Genomic DNA, 19,006 nt, shown 5'->3' with positions numbered 1-19,006 from the left:
AACTATCGCTAAACGTCAGATATACGTTAACTTATACTGAAACCAGATAAATGCTAGCATGAATATTATTTTATCTATTTTCAACTGAAAATAAAATATTCAAAAATTAAATAAACAGTATGAGGACAAATTATAATTTTTCATAGTAATTATATTTTGAAATCAGTCAATATCATTTGAGCTTCTGCAGCAGTAGGAGTAATAGCTTTGAAAATTAAAATGGACCCAGTAGAATTTAAAGAATTTGCCAAAGCAGTAATTGATAAAATTGTGGATTACGAGGAGAATTTGAGAGATAGAAAAGTTATTCCTGATGTAGAACCAGGGTATTTGAGTAAACTAGTTCCTAAAGAAGCTCCAGAGAAAGGAGAATCATGGAAGGAGGTTTTTGATGACATCGAACGGGTCATACTGCCAGGAGTAAGTTACAAGTGTTTTTTTGTTAAATTACATTTTTTTAAAATTATTTAACGGATAAATTATCAAACTATGATACAGGCAATGCATTGGAAGTCACCTAACTTTCATGCCTACTTTCCGAGTCCAAACTCTTACCCATCGGTAGTGGGGGAATTACTGAGCGCTGGAATAGGAGGGATCGGCTTCTCATGGTTATCATCGCCAGTAATGACCGAACTAGAAGTTGTTACGATGAATTGGCTCGGAAAGATGCTAGGACTTCCAGAAGAATTTTTGAACTGTAGTCAAGGACCTGGTGGCGGAGTCATACAAGTAATTATGATGCAGAAAATAGATTTTTTTTTTACTATTGAAAAGTAAAAAAAAAAACGGGCTCGTCCGGGATTTGAACCCGGGACCTCTCGCACCCTAAGCGAGAATCATACCCCTAGACCAACGAGCCAAGGCACTGATGTACAAAAGCCAAAATTTTCAGAACATATATAAATAGCTTCATGTTTTTGAACAATTCGATCCAAATATGTATGATTGGCGAGATTTACTGAGCAGTTTGACAGTAAAATGAATAACTAATAGATTAAGTCATGCCTGTTGATGCTTTTATGGTCGAAACCAAGTACTATTATCTTTAAAGTAAATAAAATCTAACTTTCCAAACAAAAATTAACGAACGGCTCGTTACTGAGCGAGCAAAACATACCCGGATAAACCCCCCTCCTCCATGGAAAAGAAAAGTTATCACAATAATTTACAAATGGGTGTCCGATGTAAGTAATCGATTTTTTACGTAGGGATCTGCGAGCGAAGCAACTTTAATTGGTTTATTGACGGCCAAAGAACTTACGGTAAGACGTATTAAGAAAGAAAACCCGGACATGGACGAAGCAATGATAAAGACTAAATTAGTGGCCTATACTTCGAGTAAGTAAGACAGAGTTTGTAGAAGCGAAATGCTAAAATTTTCTGTTTTTTGTAGATCAATCGAACTCTTCAGTTGAAAAGGCAGGGCTTCTTGGGTCAATGCCAATGCGACTGTTACCTGTAGATGAGAATTGCAGTCTTCGCGGCGCGACTCTGATGGAAGCGATTGAAAAAGATCGAAAAGCTGGATTGATTCCTTGTTATGTTGTCGCGACTTTGGGAACTACTGGTACCTGCGCGTTTGATAATTTAGAGGAACTTGGGCCAATTTGCAATGAAAATAATATGTGGCTTCATATTGATGCTGCTTACGCGGGTATTCATAATTCTCTACTTTAATTAATTTGCATACGAATTTTTTTTTCCAACTGTCTTTTCATACCAGGTTCAGCCTTAATATGTCCTGAGTACAGATACTTAATGCCAGGTATCAAATACGCTGATTCTTTCAATTTCAGTCCTCACAAATGGCTTCTCACCAATTTCGATTGCTCTGTACTCTGGTGCGTCTCCGTTTATTTATCTCATACTATTCCTTGATACTTTTTATTTTTCTGCAGGGTAAAAAACTCGAGAAGCCTCATTGAAGCTTTTACTATTGAACGAATATATCTAGCACACGATTTTATAAGCTCGAGTCCAGATTATCGCGTAAGTCATCAATAAGAAAAATAAAATAACTATAAAATTTCGCGGCAAAAATATTTTACTTGATTTTCAGCATTGGCAAATTCCACTGGGAAGACGTTTTCGTTCACTAAAACTCTGGTTCGTTTTGCGAATCTACGGAGTTTCAGGTCTTCAAAAATATATTCGCGATTCAATAAATCTCGCGAAAATATTTGAATTACAAGTAAAATCTGACAACAGATTTGAAATTGTCACTGAGCGGACACTCGGTCTCGTTTGTTTCCGAATGAAGGTATTTCGTTATTAAAACTTATAAATAACTACTATGATATCAACTATTGGGATAATCAAATTTTCATTATAGGGGGAAAATTCACTTACGCGTAATCTATACGATTGTTTATTGAAGAGAAAACTTATTTTTTTGACTCCTGCTACCTATCAAGACAAACTAATTCTTCGATTTGCCACCTGCGGTCGTCTAAGTGTTCAAGAAGACATTGAATTTGCTTGGAATGAAATCACAACGGCTGCTGAAATTGCCAATTGCCTAACTCTCAAAAGTGATCTGTAAAATTCAATATGTGCTGAACATCCTTCAAAAAAGTCCAATCCCTAACACAATTTTAATCTTCCCAAAGTACGATAATTTGAATATTGGATAAATATTATTGTTCGAAATACAACTAACCTATGATATCAATTTATAAATACATATCAACAATGGCGGAAAAAATTCCTTATTGTCATAAATAATTATTGAACAACAATCTTCATTGACAATTCCATTAAGTTGTAATAAAAATAATAAAAATAAGAATATGCGAATATTAATTTACCAAATCATCCAGTTCAACACTTACAGCCTGCAGCAAAAAAAAAAAAAAATAATTAGATTTACCAACAAATCATTAAGAATTCATCTAATATACTTACAATCATCAGCAAAAATCAATTAAAAACATCAGCAGGACCAAGATTCAAGCAGCTTTGGACCTCGATCAACATAACCCATTCATTTCACCGACACTTTTTCACTATCACTAAATATTCACTTACTCACAAACTTATTCCTAGAAAACTCATCTAAATTTAATGAAATAAAATAAATTACATGCAAAAACTGTCACTTTTTATTAAAATCATCCGAAATTAAATTTCACTACAACTTTTTACGTCTCTATTAATTCCAAAGACGCCACCGACTTCAACTAAACCCGGAAACTCGCGCGCTCCATTTTGATTTTCAAATGTCGCGCACGCGCGAGATTCAAAAATCGAGCGCGCGCTACAAGTCATTTCCGACCGAAATAAAATACAAGTGCACATATAACTTTACATATACAAATATATATGTATATATTCCGTAAATATTTACGTTTTACAATCGATAAATTAAAACAGCACCTAGTCACCTAGAGTGTCTTGTTATTAAGTCAATAAAAAGAAAATAACTAAAAGTGTCAATTAAAAAGTTATTAATTCCGATTATCAGCATAATCCAAATGATTTAACCTAGACAATTTATGAATTATATATATGAATATAAATATAAATACAGATGTAAATGTAATGTAAAGTCACTATGTACATACACAATAACATTTATTGATATACAAAAACAATCACCAACATCAACACACTGTCATGCATCAGCTGTCAAGAGTAACTATCGATGTCAGGTTTATTAATTAAATATTATTATTATTATCACCATAAATTATTATCATAATAATATTTAAAACTAAAAGTATTAACAAAATGATACGCGTAAGTATAAATCTTAACCTATATATTTAAATAGACATTTTAAATAATTTCAATTAATTATTATTTTATTTAAATTATTTAGTGATCGTTTGTAAAATAAAATAGATTAAAAAATGAGTGGTCAGTTGAATATTACGGTAAGACCAGAAGCGCGTTTGGATGCTAAATGGTTGAAAACAGATTTAAGAAGATTGCAATGTCGGGATGGACTTGCCGAGCTATGGAATGGAATGGTACGAGATGGAGAAATTGTTGGAGCATTCAGCGACGGTTTGATAAATTCTGCTGGAGTTGTAGCACGAAAAGGTAAGTGAGCATTAAACTTCCCTATACTATTATTATAAAAATATCTGTATTCATTTTTTAAATCAATAATTTATAAATTAAATTGTCCAGGTGACAGTGGACACTACTATTGTAACTTAAGAGTACTGTCATGTCCGTGCTGTGATGGAATATGTGGCCCGCAAAGTGGTTGTAATTGTACGCCATGTCAAAAGCTAGATGAGGAAGAAGCCGCACGAGCTACTGCGTTGGTGGAAAAAACGGTACCAGCTCAAAATATAATTGACTCGTGGCTCTGGGGATCACAGCCGTCGTCTCATGAGTGGATAAACTGCATCCAGTCATTAATTAAAGAACAGACTTGTTTGTGTCATGAAGTTGCCAATAGTACATTGTCTTCAACGCGGCTACGTCAGCGATTGGTGGTAGCGCGTCGTTACTTCACTGCCTTGTCGAGACACAAACCCCAAGAAAACAAAGACATCGTCATCAACAAGACTGTATCGAAACCTGTGTCTTCATCATCAAAAGTCTGCAGTAAGCCGACAGAGAAAGCTGCTGTTGGTCTAGCTCGCGTTGGAACTCGCGCTGCATTAAATTTTTCATTCGCGTATCTACGACGTGCCTGGCGCTCGGGTGAAGACATCGAATTCTGTAGCGAAATTCTGTCCGAGTCATTGGAAACATTGCAATCTTTACCAGAAGCGACGCTTTTTGAAGAGAACAATGTATCGCAAGTCTGGCTGGAGGTTGTAGAAAAATCAGCTAAATTTTTACGTCAAGTTGTCACTGGTGACGTTACCGGTAGATCTTGGTGTCCTGTACCAGTCTCTGATCAACATACTGCTCTGTGTCTTTTGCTAGAGCTCGTAGCACAACGAGGAACTCTTTCAGGTCTACTTGATTCTGTTATTTTATTATTGCACTTGAGTGGCAAGACTAAGAATCAAGACAATCGTGTAATACCACCAGGAAGTTCAGCGCCTTTGGTTCCACTTCTCCGGCGGCTGAACTCAATTCCCGCTCCAAAGTCGCGTCGTCTTGATGAACATATTATTCCAGGGCCTTGTGAAGTTTTACTCAAATATTTAATACTTCCTGAAGACGATAAAGTTGCCGTGGACTTACGTAAAGCTGCTGTAGTGATAATGTGCAACCTAAGTCGTCTATCTTCGCCGCATTTACCTCCAGTTATAACAGACTCGCTGACCAAGAACCAGTCTCAGACATTTCAGGAAGTTCTCGTCTGGGGCGGTGTTAAATTTGGCAACGGGACGTCGCCATTTTACTGTGACGCGATTGCTGAACTAGGAGTCAAGCAGCTCTGCTGCACAGAACGCGCGCTCATGATATTAACACAGAGCGGCAAAGTTTATATGATGCATTATGGCTCGGAAACGCAGTATCCGCAGAAAGTTAATGGGTTTGTTGGAAAAACAGTCAAAATGATAGCATCCCATCCGGATGGCAAGCACTACCTGGCGTTGACAGACGAAGGAATCACTTACAGCTGGGGAAATGGCGATGGAGGAAGACTGGGACATGGTGATACTACTTCTTATGATGATCCTAAAATAATAGACTCACTTGCTGATAAAAATGTAACATTTATCGCTTGCGGTAGTACTTATTCAGCAGCACTGACAGCAGCTGGTGAGCTTTATACCTGGGGACGTGCTAATTATGGCCGACTGGGTCACGGTAATTGTGATGACATTTCCATACCGACACTAGTTGTCGCATTGAATGGACACGTGGTGGTTCACGTTGCTTGTGGAAGTGGCGACTCTCAGACTTTGTGTGTTACTGCGTCGGGAATCGTCTTCTCTTGGGGTGACGGAGATTATGGTAAACTAGGACGTGGTGGATCTGATGGTTCCAAGACACCGAAAATTGTAGATAAATTACTGGATATTGACGTGGTGAAGGTTTACTGCGGCGGACAATTTTCTGCAGCGCTGACCGCGCAAGGGGAAGTCTATACCTGGGGAAAGGGGACTGCTTATCGTTTGGGACATGGTAATGAAGATCATGTACGTTATCCCAAGCTAGTTGAAGGATTGAAAGGTAAAAAGGTCAAAGAATTAGCTGTGGGAAATGTTCTGGTGCTTGCGTTGACTGAAGACCAGCAGGTTTATGGCTGGGGGCGCAATGACTATGGACAGATAGATCCTACTTTAGGGTTTACTGTACCAGATCCTTGGCTGTGCAGTGCATTGACTGGTAAAAGTGTCATCGGCCTAGTCTGTGGGCCAACGCAGAGCTTCGTCTGGTGTCTGTCCACTTGGTCAGTGGCACCACGGGTAGCGTTCGTCGTTGATATTTGTGAAGAAACATTTAAATTACTGGATATACTGCTCGGTAAATCTTGCGAAGGACTTCCAGGTACGCGACCACCGACTCAGGATCGCGAATGCCTGGCAGTAGCGACTTTAAACCTTTTAAGACTGCAATTACACGCGATGATTTCACATGGAATTGATACCAAGTCCGTCGGACTGGGTAATAGTAATCTACTTAACTCGTTAAAGCAGCGATGCGTTAGTCTAGCAAGTGGTCCAGGAATTTTAGCGACTATCCAAGAAGCCGCACAAGCTGTTCTGCAAACAGGTTGGAGTATTTTACTGCCTACCGCCAATGAAAGAGCTAAAACATTGTCGGGATTCTTGCCTAATTCAAATAGCGTTGAGCAGCTGAGTGCTAATAAAGGCCAGCAATTTATGGCAGACTTGCTGGTGTCGAGCTTGATGGCCGACGGAGGTTTGGAACACGCTCTGAAAGCTGCCATCAAAGCTGAGATCGCTGATATATCCGATGAGAAAGAGACTGTACCTTCGAATTTAACCTCATTGACAAGTGAAACCAAGCAAGCTAAGGAACTTAACTCTGAAAAAAATAACGTGACGATATCGTTGCTCCAGTTAGTAAAACAGTTGATAAGAAATGGATCCTGTGTATCACAGTCGCGGCTCCAGGTTCTCCATAACGGCGGGAGAAATGAAGATAAAAAGTTGGACAATTCGCCGAGTTTGAATCTCCTGTTACGCTGGCAGCGATTGCTGATAGCACAAATGTATCAATGTGTTAATAAATCCAGCTCTGAAGACTCCCAAGACCCGGAGATGATCGGCGTTGAGTCACTATTGAAAAAATATACCGTACAAATTTGCAATCATGTTAATGAAATTCTGCCATTGGCTAGCGAGATCGCAGGAATGTCAAACAAACACTTTGTCCGGGTGACAACGATACTGAAAAGTGACATTGTTAATATATTACTACCAGAGCTAGTAATTTGTTTGATATTACTCCAAATAGACTATCCGATGCTGCTGCATTCAATGAACTGGATGACGGTGTTCGCTCCAGTGCTAGATGTCCTCGACCAATTCAACCGTCTGGCACCAACAGTTGAGAAAGACGACGCTGATGATTTATCATGGCCAGGAATAATAGCTCCTCAACAAGGCAGCAAACCTCCAGTTACTGAAGAACCGACATTGATACGTTGGGCTGATCTGGAGAACCACAATCGCGATGGAGGCTTGTGGATCGTCGTCAACAATAATGTCTACGATGTCCAAGACTTTTGTCACGAGGGTTCCTGCACTCTAGAAATGTTCCAGCGATACGCGGGTAGAGACATCTCAGCAGTTACGACACCAGCACAATTGAACGCAGGAATGATGGATTCTTGCTTTGTTGGATACTACTGCCAACCTGAACCCGACTCTACACAATTCACAATTGAAGTTATGGATGTCTGCTCATCTTTGTTAGACATGGAACGATCATTGAGCTTCCTCATGGGTCTCCATGCTCATAGGATGCGCGAGAGCTTGAAATTGCTGCCAGCAGAAGAGGAAGCAGGGGTCTGGTTGAACGCTAAGTTCCTCCGAGGAGGTCTCCAGGTGCTCCAGCCACCCAATCCTTACGAAGAAGAAAAAGGAGAGGCTCGTAGCACACATTCGACACCAGCGAACTCACCAACAGAGCCAGCAGTGCCCATTTGCAAAGATAAATTCCAGAAGGTATCTGATGATCGCGTTTCAGCGTTCATTCAAGCGCTCGCGGAGACCCATCGTACTAATACTTACGTCCAGACATTTCTTTCGATGGTAGACAAGTACAGCAAGGCCAATAATTTATTGTCACATGTTGATTTTGCTGGTGACCATCCGCTGGAAGAGGTGGGCAGATTGCTGATGGCTGTGATAATTAAACATCTGGCACTAGGACATCAGACACTGAGTCTAGTAGACCAGGAGCTAGCGGACGGGAATGTTAAGCTTTCAAACCCGCTTATGGAGATGGTAAAGACTATTCATCAGACCAAGTGGAACTTGATACGCACGCGACAACAGCAGAATCGCAGCTACAAGGAAGTCTGTGCTCCCGTCCAAGAAAAGTGCCGTTTTTTATTGTACGAAGTTCGTCCGGCTACCAGTTACGAGGTCAAAGGCTACCAGTCGCTTAAATTACTATACACAGTACCAAAATTCAAGCGTGCCGTACTCGCAGTTATGATGGACATCAAGAAGAACAAGTCACCTGCCAAACTCGAAGACATTGTCAACGCGTCTATTCAAAATACTCGCAAAGTCAAGTCCGAAGAATCTCCCAAAGAAGCTACTACGCCGACAGCGACGCCAGAAAAGCTAGAAGACAACCAGTCGAGCAAAAATGTTCTGTTACAACTGATAGAGAAGACCAAGTCCAAGAGTCTGGTGATGGACCCAAGCGAACTGATGCTCGACATAATTAATTTTGCGGTCGCTGAAGAAGGTGGTGATGTAGAGACACTTCGCCGTGCAATGTACTGCCAAATCCAGCGGGTAAATATGAGAGAGAAGGGTGTCAATATGATCCAGGAATTGTTGAAGAGAGACTACCTGATAACTTCTGTAAAATACTCGCTGCTCAATGGCTGGTTGGGTCTCATTCCCGGAAATAGTCACCCCTCAACGGGAATCACGCACAGTTTGAACAATATCCAGCTAGTGACACCCTATCAGAAAGCCCGAGTGATTCTAGCAGAAGCTGAAGTGATTTCCTGGGCTGTGCAGGCGCTGCGCGCGTACGTCATCCAAGCAGAGCTGCCTAGCAAAGAAAAAGTAAGTGGTAAAAGTAGTCTTAATCAAGGAACGTACACATGGTTACGTAAATTACCACGCGCTAGATTTTTATTAACAATTCTGGGCATGCTGACAAGTCATCATCATGCTAATGAAATTGGGCTGTTAATTAATTCAGGACTACTGTCAAGTATTTTAACTCTACTGAGACAAATTGGCCCAGCAGTGCGCGGCGAGTGCACGAGACCTAACGACATAACTGCGATTTATGAAGACGCGGTCCAAAAAATAAAACCACCGGCGATACAAATGGGCGGCCCGGAGCTAGCAGCTTTGATGAAAATAGGAACCAGAGTTGTGCGTGGAGTTGATTGGAAGTGGGGTGATCAAGACGGAACACCACCAGGAGAAGGTCGTGTTATTGGAGAACTGGGTGAAGATGGATGGATACGGGTTCAGTGGGACAACGGTACCACCAACTCGTACCGCATGGGCAAAGAAGGTAAATACGATTTGAAGCTTGCAGAGCCTCCGGCCCCACCTGAAAGTGATTCGGACACTGAATCCCCAGTGGATACCAACAAGAGTGATGAGAGTAACACCAAAGAAATTCATCCAACGACTTATTTAAAAAGCGCATCGACGAATTTACTCAAAATCCTGCTTCTCTCGTGCGGAATAAAAGCAGACGGAGTTCAAAAATCGGCGATAACTATCCTAGCTTCTATTTTACGCGGAATTATTTCCTCAGCTCATCGATCAGACTCGAGTTTAGTGACGCAATTGGCGCGCGAACATCATGAATCTTGGGCTACACTGGGACTACTCAAGACCATTGCCAATTCTCAGGCACTCTGCCGTGCATTGAGTACTTCCGCGTGGGTCGATTTCCTCATCAGCCTGATTGCCGACGAACTAGAAGTCGATTTGAACAAACAGATTATGGCAATAAGACTTCTGACAGCTGTCTTGAGCTCCTGGGCACCGGACAGCCCCGAAATGGTACCGTTTCTTGACAAAGTATTCAAGCTGCTGGGTAATATCGCGCTGAGCTGCGAGGCTGGCATCACGACTGAGCTACATGTAAATAAATGCCGCGTGTCTATCACCGCGTCGCACAGTTCTACTCTGGCTGAAGAACTGGTAGCTTTGATAAGATACTTGCACTCAATGCCAGGATGGAGCGAAGCTCTCAACGCGTATCTCACCGCCAAAGTATCTCTCGCCGCGGATCTGCTGACCGAGGGGCCGCTGTTCCACATCCAGATGAACGAAAACGGCGGCGAACATGGCACAGAAATTCAACAGACTGTAATGGCGACTCTGATTGTCATCGGAGGTCTAGATGACCGCCCAAGGATCGGGGGAGTTGTCGAAGTAGACGGCGAGTATGGAACCATTTGTAAATTTACTCCTCATTCAAAGCTGATCTTACAGATGCGTGACACTGGGTTGAGAAAAAAAGTACCAGTTACTAGTGTAGAAAATATTCCAGATAAATTTCATCTAGATCGGATGACAATTAATGAACCCGTGATATCTGCCTGGGCTAATTTACTTCTCGGCCACTGTCGAGCGGATCGAAGACCTGGTGGGATGCCTGTGATAGCAGGAGTAGTTAATTCAAGTATTCTGCGCACTCAGCAAGAACATCTGGCTGCTTTGAATGCCGGAAGGACTCTACTGGGTTACCAATCGAAGCTGAGACAAGTTCTCAAGTGTGTAGTGGCGTCAGGAGATGAAGAACATCGGACGTTATTCCAAGAGCTTCTAGCTCGTGCAATAAAACCGCAGCCTCTTAAGCCTATTTTCAAACGCGAAGAGTTGGAAGCAGCAGCACTGACTGTCTCCCAGTATTTGGCTTCTGAATTGCGGCACATTCCTATTCATCGAACGGGTTTAGCTTCTGAGCCAACCACTCCTACATCAGACTGTTCGTTGGCTTCTTTGACTTCCAGTCAAAAGCGACACTGTCGTAGCAGCAAGAAAAGTCCCAGTCCTCTGGTAACTCAACTTACTGAAATGGGATTTATGAAGAAAAGTGTTGAGTATGCGATAAGAAGTCTGAGTATCACTGAAGGCAATATTACACCAGAGACTGTTGTTGCCTGGTTGCTTGAGAAAGCCGACACGGTATTCGGAGATGCTTCTTCTAGCTCAGACGAGACCTCTGATTCCGACGACTCTTCAAGTGAAGATCTTGAAGACTCACCCTCTGCTCACGACGCAGTTACTCCCACCTACATGAAGCGGTCAGACTTCTTGTCATTTGACGAGTACGCTATTTATGTACGTGACAATATAAGTGTAGGTATGTTGGTACGTTGCTGCAAGAGCTACGAAGAAGTTGAGTATGGAGATATCGGGCAAGTTGTTAAAATAGATCCTGAAGGTCTGCATGACCTGAATGTCCAGGTGGCCTGGCAACACAAAGACGGCACCTACTGGGTGCGTTTTATTCACATCGAACTCCTAGGACATCCGCCAACGCTGCCTTGTCCTCCGGCCCTAAAAGTTGGTGATAAAGTTAAAGTTAAGTCTAATGTAGCCGTTCCTAAGTACAAATGGGGTTCAGTGAATCACTCGAGTGTCGGAATACTTACTGGTATCATCAATAATGGCAAAGATGTTTCAGTGGATTTCCCGCAGCAGAGCAATTGGACCGGATGTATGTCAGAAATGGAACGCGTTCCTTCATGCCATCATGCTGTCTCCTGTAATTCTTGCCATCTCTCCCCAATATCCGGTCCAAGATTCAAGTGCAAAGTTTGTGATAATTATAATTTATGTGAAAATTGCTTCTATACAAAGCGCAGTCATCGCCACGGATTTAATCGAATAACTGAACCAGGCTCGGCGGCAGTTTATGCTGGCAAACCTGGAAGATACAACAGACAAGACATTACCGAGTCTTCGCTGATTGAAGACTGGTCCAAGTGTATAAGAACTCTGTGCGTCTCTTCAAAAGACAGCTGGGCTACGAGATTGGTCGACGGTTCAGGCAAATATTGGCAGAGCTGCGGAGCACGTGGTAAGCACTGGATAAGACTGGAAATGATGTCCAATATTTTGGTTGATTCGTTGAAAGTAGTCGTAGATCCACTCGATGGCAGCTACATGCCATCAGTGATAGCAATCAACGCTGGGGATTCTTTTAATAGTCTTCTGGAACTGGCAACTATTACTGTAAAAAATACAGATACCGTTGTCACTTTGCTGCAAGACATGAAGGAGTACTACCCGTGTATTGAAATACTGGTAAAGCAGTGCCGCAATGGAGGAATCGATTGCAAGATCCATGGACTGCAGATCGTTGGACGCAAAAAGCTGTTCGAGAACCAGTTAGCCACTTCTGTGTCATTTTTAGCATCGGATTGGGAAGCCGTTCAAGAGCAAATGACAGCTCACCGTATTGGAGACGCGCATCAGCACTCTGCAGTCTACGTGTGGGGATTAAATGACAAAGACCAGTTGGGAGGACTAAAGGGTTCGAAAATAAAACTACCGATTTATAGCGATGTCCTGTCCAAGTTGAAACCAGTCCACATTTCTGGAGGAAGTAAAACTTTATTTGTTGTCACTCAGGAAGGAAAATTATACGCGTGTGGAGAAGGAACCAACGGGCGACTGGGTCTAGGAGACAATAATAACGTATGTGAACCTAAACAAATTCCATTTTTGAGTCAGTATGTAATTAAAAAGGTCGCTGTTCATTCGGGAGGAACTCACGCGCTTGCTTTGACGCAAGACAGCAAAGTTTTTTCGTGGGGCGAAGGTGAAGATGGTAAACTAGGACACGGAAATCGTTTGTCTTTGGACAAACCACGACTGATCGAAGCGCTCAAGTCAAAACGTATCAGAGATATTGCTTGCGGTTCCGGACACTCGGCAGCTATCGCCAGCAATGGAGAACTCTACACCTGGGGTCTTGGTGAGTACGGGCGACTAGGACACGGAGATACTGTGACGCAGCTCAAACCGAAGCTAGTAGAAGCTCTGGTGGGTCAGCGAGTGGTCCAAGTGGCTTGCGGAAGTAAAGACGCCCAAACATTGGCGTTAACTGAAGACGGAAGTGTCTACTCCTGGGGTGATGGTGACTTTGGTAAACTAGGAAGAGGTGGCAGTGGCGGATGTTACAGTCCGCTGTTGATTGATCGACTCAATGGACTAGGTGTCGTGCAAATAGAATGCGGGGCGCAGTTTTCATTGGCTCTAACCAAATACGGAGAAGTTTGGACCTGGGGAAAGGGAGATTACTACAGACTGGGACATGGAAATGATCAGCACATACGTAAGCCTACGGTAGTTGAAGGTCTGCGGGGTAAAAAAATAACTCACGTAGCCGTCGGAGCACTCCACTGTCTCGCAGTGACTGACTCGGGTCAGGTTTACGCCTGGGGAGACAACGATCACGGTCAGCAAGGCAATTCAACTACGATTGATAACAGAAAGCCCTCACTGGTCCACGGTCTAGATGACGTTAAAATAAATCGCGTGGCCTGCGGTTCTAGTCACAGTGTAGCCTGGGTACTGACTGACCAGCCTTCAACGAATAACCAAGAGCCTGTCACTTTTCCAACAGCCAAAGATCCACTGGGTCAGGCATCTCTGGGTTTTAGTGACACAACTGAATCGAACGTGTCAACGGCCGACAAAAGCGCGCGGCCTTCGTTGTCCAGTATAATATTGTCTCTGGAGAGTAACGTTGCTAAGCAACAAGCTCTGCAGCATGTGATAAATGCTTTGTACATAATGCAAGCACGTACGGCAATCGTGACCGCACTGAGAAATCACACAGCATTGACTTCCACGAAAAATCTTCCGCAAGATTCGTCTATCGACGGCACAATGAGCGCAAGTGTTGGTCACACTGTCTACCAAAATGTCGGAGAAATTTCTCAAGGAGGCGGAGAAGCACCGGCGAGTGTAAACGAACCTCCAGTCAATGGAAGCCCACGAGCTACTCCAGCGCTTGAAGACTTTCCTGTCATCTTTCCATCAATGTCCAGCTCAGCCAGTTTGTCTTCACGCGCATCCAAGATGAGCACCAGCGCTATGAGCGTAATCGCCGCAACTCTGACGTCTCATGCTCAGGTAATCGGCGACGGAGGAAGTCCAGAAACAGGACTAGATGAATTCACATCAACTTTAACTGAAGATGACGCGAGAATGCTGGTAGATTTATTGAAACTAGCTATTGCCAACCGCGTTTGCGACAGTGCTAAAGATATAATTTCATCTGTATTGATAGCTCTAGCTAAATCAAATTCATCGATAAAAAATATGTTGCTGGAATTGTGCGTTACAGAGTTAGAAGATACGGCAACAAATTCAAACTGCATAAGCAAGTCACCTCAACCAGTAGTACAGGAAACTCCGCATCCTTATATTGATGACACGACATTAACTGGACACGTTAAAATACCCGGAGCTGAGGCTTTGAGGGTTGAGTTCGACCGTCAGTGTTCCACTGAACGTCGTCATGATCCTCTGACGATAATGGACGGCGCAGGACGCGTCGTCGCCATAAGATCTGGTCGCGAATGGTGTGAATGGGAAACGGAATTAAGAGTCCAAGGTGATGAACTGTTCTGGAGATTTGTGTCAGACGGTTCTGTCAATGGATGGGGCTGGAGATTTACTGTCCATCCAATAATTGCTATTCTGGCTCCCCACGAACTTGGTTCAGATCGAGCTGTGCTAACTCAGCCATCAATCACACTAGCAGAGTGTCTGTTGGACAACAGTTTGATCAACTCAGACAAGAGCATCGTCACAAGATTGGCAGCAACTCTTGCGCAGTGCAGTCAGCTCAGTTTGCTAACAGCGCAGCAGAGAATGTGGGCGTTGAAGAAACTCCAGGTTGTTTATTTAAATGGACCAGGTATCCGAGCAGACGCAGCTCTATCATCGTTGATCGGGTCTCTTCCTCAAGCTCTGCTTAGACAGTACGAGTACGAGGATCCAGCAGTACGTGGTGGCAAACAATTGATGCACAGCGACTTCTTCAAAGTACTGGTAGCTCTTGCATGTGATTTAGAACTCGACACGATGCCGTGCTGCTCTGAAATTCACAAATGGTCCTGGTTCAGACGCTACTGTCTTGCAGCACGCGTCGCCAAGTCTTTAATCAACCGCGCATCCTTGCCCAAGTCATTTTGCAGTGAGGTGACCAAGCGGATGGTTGAAATGACCACTGACGGAGACGGCGGATCAAAAGATCACGAAGATCATGAGTTATTTAAGCGCGAGCACGATGAGCAGCTGCTGCTCTGGGTAAACAGACGACCTGAAGACTGGACACTATCTTGGGACGGCTCGGGAGCAATTTACGGCTGGGGACACAACCACCGTGGGCAATTAGGAGGCTTAGAAGGCGCTAAAATAAAATTACCATCACCGTGTGAAAGTCTGTCTGCTTTGCGACCTATCCAACTGGCTGGAGGTGAACAGACACTATTCGCAGTCACAGCAGACGGTAAAATATACGCGACAGGTTATGGAGCTGTCGGAAGACTGGGAATTGGTGGAACTGATTCAGTGATGATTCCAACGCTTCTTGAGTCAATTCAACATGTCTTTATAAAAAAGATTGCCGTTAATTCTGGTGGTAAACACTGTCTGGCTTTGTCATCCGAAGGACATGTGTACTCTTGGGGCGAAGGAGACGACGGGAAGCTAGGCCACGGCAATCGCATATCTTACGATCGTCCTAAATTAGTTGAAGCCTTGTTGGGCACAGAGATTATTGATATAGCTTGCGGCGGGCATCACAGTGCCGCGATAAGCAGCGCGGGACTACTTTACACCTGGGGAAAAGGCAGATACGGTCGACTAGGACATGGTGACAGTGATGACCAGACGAAACCTAAAGTAGTAGCGGCTCTGCAAGATTACAAAGCAGTTGATGTCGCTTGTGGCAGCGGAGACGCACAAACTCTCTGTGTAACTGATGATGACAATGTCTGGAGTTGGGGTGACGGTGATTACGGAAAGCTAGGACGGGGTGGAAGCGATGGCTGCAAGACTCCAATGAAGATAGAATCGCTAGCAGGACTGGGAGTGATTAAAGTAGAGTGTGGAAGTCAGTTTTCAGTTGCATTGACACGATCCGGTGCTGTTTATACCTGGGGAAAGGGCGACTATCATCGTCTGGGTCACGGGACTGATGATCATGTAAGAAGACCAAGAAAAATTGCGGCTCTGCAGGGAAAGAAAATTATTTCCATCGCCACAGGCTCGCTACACTGCGTAGCGTGTTCAGACAAAGGAGAAGTCTTTACTTGGGGTGACAACGACGAAGGACAACTGGGAGATGGTACCACCAGCGCTCTTCAGCGTCCAAGACTAGTCCACGCTTTGCAAGGTAAAAAAATAACCCGCGTAGCTTGCGGTAGCGCTCATACTCTGGCTTGGAGCACCAGCAAGGCCACTCCAAGTCGTCTACCAGCCACCACACCCATGGAATACGATCTGGTAAAAGATTTGCCTTCATCAGCGCTGCACAATCGACTGGTGTTGCTTCACTACTTTGCAGAACTACTCTGCCCATCGCTGGTCATGTTTCCCATCTCCGGAGCCGTTGGTCTCAATAAATTAGCACCGATGTTAGTGTATAGCATCAAGGAAGCGACATTCCGGAAAGTAGTCCAAGCTACGATGGTCCGAGATCGTCAGCATGGGCCAGTAATTGAATTAAACAGGATCCAAGTGAAGCGAGCACGTGGCAAAGGCGGACTTGCTGGTCCAGACGGCATTAAATCTGTTTTTGGACAAATGGTGGCCAAGATGTCTCTTCTAACTCAAGATGTTCTCTTCCTGCCTCACCGGGTATGGAAAGTAAAATTTGTCGGTGAAAGCGTCGACGACTGCGGCGGTGGTTACAGCGAAAGTATCGCCGAGATGTGCGACGAACTTCAAAACGGATCACTGCCTCTATTCATCCCCACACCGAACGGCAGAGACGACAGTGGAACAAATCGGGACTGTTTCCTGCTAAATCCAGTCGCCAAATCACAATTACACATGAGCATGTTCCAGTTCCTGGGCATACTTATGGGCATCGCCATCAGAACTGGCAGCCCACTGAGTCTAAATCTAGCTGAGCCTATTTGGAAACTACTCGCGGGCATTCCTCTAACTCCTGCAGACTTAACGGAAGTAGACCGGGACTACGTGCCAGGATTGCTTTGCATCCGCGACATGGACCCGGACGAGAAAGTCTTCCAGACTCTAGAGATGCCTTTCTCAACACCTTCGGCCGTTGGACACGACGTCCCTCTCTCAAGTCGGTACCGCAAAATAACTCCGGAAAATCGCCACGAGTACGTCAGACTCGCGCTCAACTACCGGCTCCACGAATTCGATACCCAAGTCGCTGCCGTACGCGAAGGAATGTCTCGCGTCATTCCAGTTCCTCTGCTCGCGCTTTTCAGCGGGGCCGAGCTCGAGACCATGGTCTGCGGTAGTCCCGACATTCCTCTAGGTTTACTAAAATCCGTCGCAACGTACAAAGGCGTCGAAGCAACCTCGAGTTTAGTCCAGTGGTTCTGGGAAGTCATGGAAGAGTTTTCAAATCAAGAAAGATCTTTGTTCTTAAGATTTGTCTGGGGCAGAACGAGGTTACCCCGCACGATTGCTGACTTTAGAGGAAGAGATTTTGTCCTCCAGGTAAATTTTCATCATAAAATTGACTCCTCTTCCGTCATAAATTACAAATAATTCAAATATTTTATCATTATTTTTTTTTTTCCAGGTAATGGACAAGTACAATCCACCAGATCACTTTTTACCAGAAAGCTACACATGTTTCTTCCTACTGAAGATGCCAAAGTACTCGTGCAAGGCAGTACTGAGACAAAAACTCAAATACGCGATACACTTTTGCAAAAGTATTGACACTGACGAGTACGCGAGAGTCCAAGCAGCAACCAATTCTGACACCGATGACACCGACAGTTTGGCAAGCGAAGAACATACGTCCCTTTAACTAGACTAAAATCCAGTTAACAAGTATAAATATATATAAATAAATAATTAATTAATTGATTAATTGATTACTAATTACAAAAAACGCTTTACATGTAAAGCACCGCGTTATCGCGAAGGATTCGCAGAGAAATTATTTTTTTGTAAAGACAGTATTTTAAATTTATAAAGTCACTCATACACATTCATCGATACATTATTAAATTACATATACACATAATTATAATTACAAATATAATAATAATAATTATTATTGTTATTATTATGGACTACACGATAACAGAAAGCGATTGCTTGAGAGCACAATCTTTCGCAATGTAGAAAATAAGAGCAGCATTAATTATAATAAACATAATCTTTATTAATTTATTTACATTATTTATTATTGTTATTATTATTACTATTATTATTTTTTTTTATGTAAAAATTAAATCGTAAGCCGCTCACTGGCCACTTGTACGAAGAAAATATTTAAGCAACAAAATATTTATGAATTTTTGTATGACTGCTATAATGTGATTTATTAATTAATAATTACCGTAGATAATTAGTGATTATTAATTATTAATTATGGATTAAAATTTTTTTTAGATAAATAATTTTTCTAATTGTCATCGTATGTAATATTTTGTTTATACATAAATTTTTATTACTTAATATTAAATTTAAAATTAATATTGAATATAAATAGATAATTAGATGATAGTTTAAAATAAATTCTGTATATTAATTAAACTGTCCAATTTATTTATTTATACAAGTATTTAGTTAATTAAATAATTAGTAATGTTGCATGTGTGCTGGGGTGGCGTTAATCAAAAAAAATCGCAATTTACAATTAATTTGATTTGTAATTGAAATAATAATTTATTTACAGCTGTAAGATGGAGGGAAATTTGAAAATTCTGGTTCAAACC

General features: G+C 42.7%; 2 protein-coding genes and 1 non-coding gene across 3 annotated transcripts; 2 read left to right on the top strand and 1 right to left on the bottom strand.

The window, feature by feature from the left end:
- The first annotated feature begins 213 nt into the window (after nt 1-213).
- LOC103575498 (3,4-dihydroxyphenylacetaldehyde synthase-like) lies at nt 214-2,545 on the top strand. Its single transcript, XM_008555310.1, has 8 exons — nt 214-420; nt 499-732; nt 1,212-1,341; nt 1,397-1,657; nt 1,727-1,844; nt 1,902-1,992; nt 2,063-2,263; nt 2,336-2,545. The coding sequence occupies exons 1-8, from the start codon at nt 220-222 to the stop codon at nt 2,543-2,545; spliced, it is 1,446 nt and encodes a 481-aa protein (XP_008553532.1). The 5' UTR covers nt 214-219.
- On the bottom strand, nt 791-862 carry Trnap-agg (transfer RNA proline (anticodon AGG)). The gene has a single exon. It is a non-coding gene; the product is annotated as a tRNA-Pro (tRNA).
- An 830-nt stretch (nt 2,546-3,375) lies between the features above and the next one.
- Nucleotides 3,376-18,687, top strand: LOC103575473 (E3 ubiquitin-protein ligase HERC2). Its single transcript, XM_008555270.2, has 4 exons — nt 3,376-3,741; nt 3,824-4,047; nt 4,138-17,771; nt 17,857-18,687. The coding sequence occupies exons 2-4, from the start codon at nt 3,855-3,857 to the stop codon at nt 18,088-18,090; spliced, it is 14,061 nt and encodes a 4,686-aa protein (XP_008553492.1). The 5' UTR covers nt 3,376-3,741; nt 3,824-3,854; the 3' UTR covers nt 18,091-18,687.
- The last annotated feature ends 319 nt before the right edge of the window (nt 18,688-19,006 follow it).

The sequence above is a fragment of the Microplitis demolitor genome, chromosome 7 (genome assembly GCF_026212275.2).
Source record: "Microplitis demolitor isolate Queensland-Clemson2020A chromosome 7, iyMicDemo2.1a, whole genome shotgun sequence".
Classification (NCBI taxonomy): domain Eukaryota; kingdom Metazoa; phylum Arthropoda; class Insecta; order Hymenoptera; family Braconidae; genus Microplitis; species Microplitis demolitor.
This window is presented reverse-complemented; position numbering and strand designations above follow the sequence as displayed.

What these genes read in the sequence shown, in the direction of transcription:
- LOC103575473 (XM_008555270.2), top strand. Translation starts at nt 3,855, where the DNA reads ATGAGTGGTCAGTTGAATATTACGGTAAGACCAGAAGCGCGTTTGGAT. An exon ending in TGGAGTTGTAGCACGAAAAG is followed by an intron (nt 4,048 to 4,137) that starts GTAAGTGAGCAT and finishes TAAATTGTCCAG; the next exon opens with GTGACAGTGGACACTACTAT. An exon ending in GAAGAGATTTTGTCCTCCAG is followed by an intron (nt 17,772 to 17,856) that starts GTAAATTTTCAT and finishes TTTTTTTTCCAG; the next exon opens with GTAATGGACAAGTACAATCC.
- LOC103575498 (XM_008555310.1), top strand. Translation starts at nt 220, where the DNA reads ATGGACCCAGTAGAATTTAAAGAATTTGCCAAAGCAGTAATTGATAAA. An exon ending in ATTAGTGGCCTATACTTCGA is followed by an intron (nt 1,342 to 1,396) that starts GTAAGTAAGACA and finishes TGTTTTTTGTAG; the next exon opens with ATCAATCGAACTCTTCAGTT. An exon ending in TTCGATTGCTCTGTACTCTG is followed by an intron (nt 1,845 to 1,901) that starts GTGCGTCTCCGT and finishes ATTTTTCTGCAG; the next exon opens with GGTAAAAAACTCGAGAAGCC.